This window comes from Rhinolophus ferrumequinum, chromosome 22 (assembly GCF_004115265.2).
Source record: "Rhinolophus ferrumequinum isolate MPI-CBG mRhiFer1 chromosome 22, mRhiFer1_v1.p, whole genome shotgun sequence".
Taxonomy (NCBI): Eukaryota; Metazoa; Chordata; class Mammalia; order Chiroptera; family Rhinolophidae; genus Rhinolophus; species Rhinolophus ferrumequinum.
In genome coordinates, this window is record NC_046305.1 from 51807339 (window position 1) to 51815848 (window position 8510).

Here is an 8510-nt window from a genome sequence, read left to right on the forward strand (position 1 = left end):
TTTGGGCTGGGGATATAGAAATGTTAAGTCAATAGCATGTAGGTCAAAGCTGTGAGTTTGGAGATATTCACCCAGACAAAAGGCAGAGTGTACAAACAGCCAGTTGGTGTAAGTGCTGTAAAAGGGAGGTACAGGGCACGCTAGCACGTGGGAGGGACACCACATCCCCACTAAGGAGTTTAACGAGCTTTCCTGGAGAACAAACCATCTAGGCTGAGATGGAAGGGTAAGTGGAAATGTACATGTATGGAGAGGTGGGAGAGTGCCCCAGGCAGAGCACAGGCCAGGAGGTGAGAGAAGCCGTGTGCTGAGGGAACGAAACACACTCCGTATGGCTGGATTGTACAGGGTGCACGTGTGAGGGCAGGGGTGGAGGGGCAGGGCAGATGAGGTGGTGAGCGAAGTGGGGGTGCCTACGAGCTTTGAGGAGCCCAGTGAAGGGCTTCCAGCTGGACAGCAAGCAGAGCAGAGGCTTCAGGAAGGAGAAAGGACTGGAGAAGGCAGAGCCAGAGGAGTGGGGCCAGGTAGGAAGGCGCTGCGGTACCCAGAGGAGAGATAGGGTGGCCTGGGTCGGGCGGGGGGCTGGGGATGGATTCAGGGAGATTTGGGTGGAGAATTAGATGAACTCAGGGATTTAAGGACGTGAGGAGTGAGGGAAAAGGAGTCAAAGCTAACTTCCGTGTTTCTGGGCAGGGCACCTAGGTGGACGAGGTGCCATTTCCTGAAATGGGAAGCAATGGAGGAGGAGCAGGCTGGGGGGGGCTGGGGGGAGGGCAAGTTCAGTGTGGCTTACAGTGAACTCGAGAATACAAGCTTCTTGGGGCTCTTCTCTGTCTTATGCTTCACCGAGGCCTGACACACAGACCGTGTCTTACCCGTCACCAGTAAATATTTGGTCAGTGCATGGAAGTTAACTGTCTTATGTGGAGGAATCTAGGGGGCAGCTTTGAAGCTTGGGAGCTAGAACTGGGTTGAGGAGATGGATGGGAGAGGTCACCAGCCTCGAGTAATGAATGAAGGTCCGTGAGATTTACAAGAAGCGTGGGAGGCATGAGGCTTCGCCCGCTGACTGGAGGGGCACCAGCTTAGAGGACGGTAATTGTTGTTCACCAGCCGCCTTCTCAACCACACTCTGTCCTTTGACGCGTCTTCTTGCTCTCATTGCCTCCTTGCCCCAGTTGAGGGCACCCTGCCGGGCCCTCCTCTCTCTCTCTCTGTTTCTCAAGCTCGGTCTTCTCTGCAGACTTCAACTGCAGATGTCCATGGTCACTGCCAACTGACCTCCTGTGGCACCTGAGATGCAGCACACCCTCTCTGAGCGCATGACGTCCTCCCCAAACCACTGTCTCCTCTTCACGTCTCTCTCTCTCTCCATCTCTCACCTTGCATACAGGAGGCACTCCACAGTTGTTGATTTGAATCTTGAACTAGAAGCTTGGTCATGATTGGCTCTGACTTCTTATCAAAACCTGGGGGTGCCATCAAAGTAAAGATTTCCTGGTTGGATCTCTGAGCCTGGTGTCTGAAAGCCAGGGCCGGTCGCCTTAGGCTGCCTGAGATTTTCCACCTCTTCCCTGGCTTTGTCTTCTTTGGAATAGTAATGCTTTCTAATTATTTTTATGTGGGATGCACCAGCAAGGGAATAAATAATAATATGGAGACTCTCGCTGCAGATTCTTAACTGCCCCCCTCCCCCACCCCATGTTGCTAATGAGTTAGGGAAAACTCATCCAATTCTACGTGAAGAATCTGGGGACTTGCTAGCCTGAAGCTCGAGAGGCTTCATTCTGGAATTTCAAAGCTCACCTTCCCTTGCCCCACCCCCCAAAAGCGGCCTCAGAAATGGTCTGATTCATTCTATTAATTTATGAAGGAAGAAACTGTGATCCAGAGAGATTTTTACTGAGAAGTTACAACCCACATAGATGGAGAAGGAACCAGTTTCTCTGGAAACACATGACTTCCCCATGTGCTGCTGGGGGAGGAGTGTTAGTTCTCTAAATGCTTTCTCTAATCGGTTGTCCTTAACCCTGGGTCCCCACTTACCTTCTTTCTGGGCTCTTTCCAGCAACTTTATCAGAGGACTTGGAAATTACAACTAATGTTGATACCAGCCCCCAGGCAAAAGTGCAGAACTTGTCCCTAGCCTCCAGTGTCGTCCTCCACCGTCCCACTCTTTCTCACCTCAGGGCCATTGGCCTTGAAACGTCTTCCATCTTTCCAAATGTTTGCTCCTTCCTATCCTTCAGCTCACAGCACAAATGCCATCTCCTTGGAAGACTGCCCTCCCCCAACCCCCATGAACCTGTAACACACCACCGCGTAAGTTTTCCTTCATAGGATGTATCACACTCTCATAGTCCTTTATTCATTGTTTTTTTTTCCCCTATTAGGAAGTAAGCTCAGTGAAGGTGGGCCCTTGTCTGTCTCGCTCGCTGTGTCCCCAGAGGCTATGCCGGTGCCTGTCGTAGGGGCAAATAGATATTTAATACATGAGTAATGACAACAAGAGACATCTGTCCGTCAGTCGGAGTGTTTTAGAGATGGTTCTGTTGGTGTTATTAGTCATGATTACGTATACACCCAAAATGTGTTTTTACTGTTTACTGTGAAGCACCATTCATCAGTCTAGTTTACATCCCTCCCACTCTTCTTCCTCCCTTGCACAAATTACGGACTCTCCAGTGTGGGTTTTAAAAAAACAACACCGTTTTATTGCTCCCAGCAGGAGTGGTCTGCATGGGGCAATGGGTGCCCTGGCTCAGGGGTGGCCCGGAGGCCAGCTCCCAGGGCTCCTCAGATGAACTTCCGGGAACTGGTAAGGGACTCATGGCAAGCTACCGCCAAGCCGCCGATAAGATTAAGGAACTCTTGGAAATCCAGCTGCCCGTCAGAGTTGACGTCCAGTCTCTTCATCATGCGGTCAAGGACACCGGCATCCTTCTGGCTCTGCAGAGGCAATAATGACAATAGCAATGACAATCTGAAGAGCACCTCTAGATTGTACCTCCTAAGATGCTTTCAAATACGTTGCTACATTTTATTCTCACAAGAGTGTGAGGCACAGGGTCGGGGTTATTAGTATCCCTGCTACCCAGGCGCAGAAATAGACTCCAAGAGGTGAGGTGACTCGCCTAAGGGAAAGAGCTCAGCCCTGAACCTGAGTTTTCTGGCTCCTAGTCCAGGGGTTCTTCTGTGACAATCAGGGGTGATTTGATTTTACAAAAGCAGTGGAACGCTTTTTTCAAGTATCGCACGCAACTCCAATATACAAACTGGATAAAAGTAGTGATTTGAAGTAAAAATAGGATGCAGGCCCCTGTCTAACCAGCCTCACTCATCCAGGCCCCCAGCAGACACATACACACAACCAACCACTGGTTACGTATGGCTGTTTAATTAACTCAGAAAGTTTGTCTCTAGTTGCACACATGGCCAGTGGCTACCATATTGGATAGTGCCACTGTAGAACACTTTTTCCACCATTGCAGAAAGTCCTTTTGGGTGGGGCTACCCTAGAGGCTGTGGGGTGGAGGGATAAAATTTGAAAACTCTTCTGTTAGGCCATTTACCATTTCACAAGCCCTTTTCCCTAAATGGAAAAAAACAAAATAACAACAACAACAACAAAAAACCATATCACTGTTCCCTGTGTCAGGTAGTTTGCTAACTTTGATGCCAAAACACACCTTGTTCGAAGAAAAGGAGAAGTTAAGTTCCTTTAATAGTCCTTCAGACCTCACTCTGAGGCTGGGGGCTCGGCCTCGGCTGCTTTGTAGACCCCCGGCTTGGAGTGAATGAAAAGGAGGCAGGAGTGTGTGTGTGTGTGTGTGTGTGTGGCAGCGGCAGCTCCTGGCCCTTTGTTCCTAGCCATTCTGCCAGTCTCATTTCATGGTGAGGTGGGCTGGGGGGGTGAAGGCTGCGGCCTGTACCTTTGTGAAGGCAGCCAGTTCTGTATTCATGAAGCTTAGGAACTCAGTCTTGGAGAGATTGGTCTTGTTCCCGTCCTTCCCAGCGTACTTCTGGAACACAGCAATCAGGGACTCGATGCACCGCTCGGTCTCGGTGGGGCTGGACATTTTTGCCTTGAGAGAAAAAAACAATTCAGGGCTCACACAAGGGCGAGATATCAAGGACTGGATGCTAGAGAACACTCCAGGGAATCTCGTCTCTTCATTTTGGGTCAAAGCCATTTCCTAAAAGACTGGGTCATTTTCTGGGGTCTATGACAAGCACAGAAAGTCCCATTCTGTGAGCTTCCCTCCCTCATCTCCTCACATGCTCATTCGGGGGGCGGGGGACGGACGGGGACATAGAGAGAGGGGAACTATGGAGCCCGTGGGCATGTTTGAAAGCAGAAGACCGGAGGTGATAGTGAGGGAGGCAGGGTCTACTCATCTTTTTAGAACGTGTTGGTAAATATAGATGTAACACATCCACAAATGCAAGCGCACACCACCTATTGTCTACAGATTAAACTTCCAGTTTTCCAAGAATAGAGACTATTGTGATGAATGGAATGGCAGTTTTTGTTTTTTTAAAGGGTTGCTTAATTCCTGAGGCTCACGCATTTCCTAGAAAACTGAAAGCATAGCTATTATGTTATTGTGTGTGGGGTGGGCGATCTGAGAATTTTTTTGGCTGTGCAAAAGCAGCATTCGTATTTGAAAATTAGGAACCATTCATTTTACGTGTTAGGAAACAGGCACGAGCAAGGAACGGACACGACAGAGCCACACCTAGAATCACGGTCTCCAAGTCCCTTTTCTGCCGTCCTCAGACTTTGCTCCTCCTACTTCCAGATGCTACTAATTCCCATAGGAATGGCTGGTGGAACTTCTCTGGGGGCTTTAGACCGGGAAGGTTGATGTGGAGCTCTCGGGTGGCCGCTTCCACAGCTCCCAGGGCATCGACAGAGCCGACTGGGCTGTGGTTGTCCCAGGAGCAGCACGAGACTCAAATCCTGTGCTGGGCTCTGCTTCCGCGTAAAGCGAAGTCTTCAAGTAAATTCCATCGTACTGAGTGTGTGCGGGTCATTCCAGCGGGCCCCCGGCCCCCCTCCCCCCCAGAAGCGAGGAACTGCTCGACTCCCCCTGGTGGATAAGAGCCGCAACTGCAGACTCTGGAAAACTTGACGGGCCACACCCTTCCTCCATCTGAAGCTTGATCTCGGGACATTCACAACGATCTATCTATGTTTGGATGATGACTTTGCAATTTAGCGCTTAGCCATTAATTTGTTCTTGAGAGGGACTTCCTGGAGCTCAGAGCTGGAGGCGTTCACGTCCCATAACTCATGTGCTAAGCGCAGCTGCTGGTCTCCCTCCCCCGTTTCTGTAGGCTTTCTCCTCTTTCTCTAGGTGCTTTCCCAGCCTAGCCAGTCCAGCCTGCTGCCCATTGCATCCTGGAGCATCTAAATATAAAGCCCTTCGGAAGGTGGGTTCTGACGAACGCTTTCGTAGGTCGAATCTTTCCCAACAGTTACACGGTTGGAACTTTTTCTTAGGTAGGTTCCGGGTTTGGGGAAGAAACAAAAACACTGTAGCCTAGAAACAAATGTGTTTGCACAACAGCTTTTCTAATCAGGACTACAATCGACTGTCTTACTAATGTATCAGATGACAGGAACAAGGAGGGCGCACCAGAGAAGGCGGAAGGTTCCAGACTAAGGCAACCGAGCTTTGGGACCCTTTTCTAGACCTACAGAAGGGTCCTCTGCTGCTTTTCCTTGGAATCCAGATGCTTTGCTTTCCCCGTTGCAAAGTGGCTTTCTGCTTTCCTTTTTTTCCCATGGTTTTACAGTCTTGACTGTAATTTAGATTTCTTTTGTTCTCTTGAAAGCTGTTGCTATCAGCTACATGGAGAACATGAAAACTTCTGCATTTCTCCCCACAGGTGATTTTACAAAGCAAAAGAAGCACAATGATCAAATTACTGAAATGCAATTGCAAAATCTGTAGAGCTGGAGGGGTGGGGGCGTTGGAGATGGTTCCCACGGAGGGAGAACCAGAGATGGAAAGTGTGGCCCCAGGTGGGGGTGGTGGCCAAAGGCCAGTAGAACCTATCTCCCGCCTGGATGGAGGCCAGCGCTCCCCACACCTCACTGTATTTTCGGGGTGTATTCGGTGGGGACTGCTATAGGAAGGACAAACAGTATGATAAGTGGATGCTGTGAAAGAATTTGAAAAATGCACGCTGAACATTGGAGGAAAGCAAAGCCAAGAAAAAGTAATGTGAAAAAGAAGCAACACTTGAAAAAGACTCAAGTATGTCAGTTCTTCTTAACCAACATCCCCCTTTTCCTTCCAAGGACCCATGGTGGCATCCACCTCTCTCCTCCAGGGCAATCATTCCAGGTCTTCACCACCTGCTGGCGTAAGTGCTTATTCTCCAAGGTGCCCTGTGACACTGGCTCTCCCTTTTGGCATGGAAAGCAGAAGGAGAGAGTGGGTGGAATACAGATTGGCATACAGAGCAGGGTTGGCAAATGTGTTTTGTAAAGGACCAGATGGTAAACACGTTAGGCCCATGCAGGCCATGATGGTCTGTCACTCTGCTTTTGGAGGGGCCACAACCCCAGAAAACTCATAACTGAATGGGCGTGGCCGGGGGCCCATAAAACTTGATTTGTGGACGCTGAAGTTTGATTTTCATATAATTTTCACGTGTCACGAAGTATTGTTCTTCGTTTGTAAATGTAAAATGTAAAAATGTAACAATGTAAAAATGCAAAATCCATTGGTAGTTTGCGGGTGGAACAGAAACCCCATTTGGCCCGCGGGCGGAAGTTTGCTGACTCCCATCACCAAAGACAGGCCAAGGAGGAGGTGATTGTGGCGGTGGCTTTAATGGAAAAGACAGAAAGAGAATGCAAAGTGGGAGTGGCAGGAGCTGAGAGGAGAAAACAGGCGTGTAGCGAGCGCCTGCAAGGATGGTGGCTGAGCAGGAAAAGGAACGGAGGAGGGGGCTTGGTCGGGCGGGCTCCTCCCACATTCTTGGCGGAGGCTCAGTGCCTGGAACCGGCTCGGGTTTCAGCCTTCTAGCCTTGGTCATTTGCCGGTGGCTGACTGAAACTTTTGATTTTCCCAGGGCTCAGACGACAGTCTGAACCCCGCCCTTCTGGTCTATAGGAATAGCTGGTCCCGCTCACAGAATTCCACCCGCGTCTGTGACTTGTCTCCCGGGCCCCAGGGGCGCGCCCTTCCCGGCGGGGTGGGACCCTGGGCGCCCCCCTCCCGGGGGCTCGCCGTGCACTTCCGCTTCCCCAGTCCCAGCCCCAAACTTCGCCGGGAAAACAAAGCCCCTGGCGTGGCCCCCTTGGGCTGTTGTTCCAGGTGTACTGTTAGGACTTCTCCTTCCATCCTTTCCGGAGGCCCTAATTCCCTCCCACGGATTGAGTTTTCTTGCTCTGTTTCCTGCCACGTCCACATAGAAATCAAAGAACAAGCCTGGGGGAAAGTATACGGTGGCTTTTTTGTTTTGATTTCAGAGGGAGACAAATGAAAAAAGTCGGGCTTACCATGTCGGAGAGGAGCTGGGTGCGGAGGCTGCGAGCGGGGAGCGGTGCGGCGAGCTCTGGGGCTGCGGCAGGAGGTGGGAGGCGGGAGGGCGGGGGTTTCCTCCTGCCCCGCCCGGGCCCTGCCTGTCCCCGCCTGTCCCCGCCCGCGCGGCCCCCGCCTGACTCACTCCTCGGTCCCAGCAGATCTGGACTTGTCAGCCAAACACACATCTTCATCTTAAAACTCACATAAAGTCATTGTCCCCTCTGAGCCTTAAACCATCTTTTTCTCTCCTTGTCCTGTGACCCTTGAGGATTTTTGACTTTTCTGAATTAAAAGTTTTGCCTAGCGGTCCTCGGGAAATCTGGCCATGTCTGTGGGCGGGTCTTTTCCAAATAGGAGCTCATTCTGACCATTCAGGTTAGATAGGTAGAACGATACCGTTTCAAAAACGTGCCACACGGGGCGTGGCCCACCGTTATAGAGCGGAAGTTCCCTAGAATCCAGCACTGTGCCTTCACACCGCAGGTAGTTAACAGAGAACAGTGGTGGTTCGTGCCCACTGGGGCACTGTGTCTCAAACTTCTCTCTAAACGGCCAATTCAACAACGGCAAAACCCCAAACTACCTACTGCAATTAAAAGTTGACCCATGTGAGTAGGGCATTTATCTGGGTGCAGGTGGCAATGGACTTGGGAGCTGTATTAAGAATCAAAATCTCTGGGTTCTAATCCTGGGTCTATGATGTGATTGCAATACTTTTGTCAGAAACCCTCATTCTCTTAAACCTCCATTTCCTTATCTGTAAAAGTAGGTGACGTTGCCTTTCCTGTTTCGTAAGATTGTTACGACTGTTAAATAAAAAGATGGCTTTGAGAGGGCGTCAAACACTGGAGTAGAAGAGAATGAAAGCTGGTGCGCTGCACGGCGTGGGGTAAATTGCGTCCTGGCAGCCACTGGTGCAGCCTCAGCTGGTCTCTTCTGAGCAAATCTTCATTTCTGCTCAGCTAC

General features: G+C 50.5%; 1 protein-coding gene across 1 annotated transcript; it reads right to left on the reverse strand.

The window, feature by feature from the left end:
- Window positions 1–2687: 2687 nt before the first annotated feature.
- On the reverse strand, window positions 2688–7754 carry S100A11 (S100 calcium binding protein A11). Its single transcript, XM_033093580.1, has 3 exons — window positions 7520–7754; window positions 3933–4085; window positions 2688–2949 (listed from the first exon to the last, which is right to left on the reverse strand). The coding sequence occupies exons 1-3, from the start codon at window positions 7733–7735 to the stop codon at window positions 2797–2799; spliced, it is 522 nt and encodes a 173-aa protein (XP_032949471.1). The 5' UTR covers window positions 7736–7754; the 3' UTR covers window positions 2688–2796.
- Window positions 7755–8510: the final 756 nt, after the last annotated feature.

Excerpts from the sequence above, each read along its gene's own strand:
- S100A11 (XM_033093580.1), bottom strand. The coding sequence starts at position 7,735 with ATGAAGATGTGTGTTTGGCTGACAAGTCCAGATCTGCTGGGACCGAGG. Across the intron at positions 4,086-7,519 it reads CCCAGCTCCTCTCCGACATG|GCAAAAATGTCCAGCCCCAC; the intron begins GTAAGCCCGACT and ends TTTTCTCTCAAG. Across the intron at positions 2,950-3,932 it reads AACTGGCTGCCTTCACAAAG|AGCCAGAAGGATGCCGGTGT; the intron begins GTACAGGCCGCA and ends TTGCCTCTGCAG.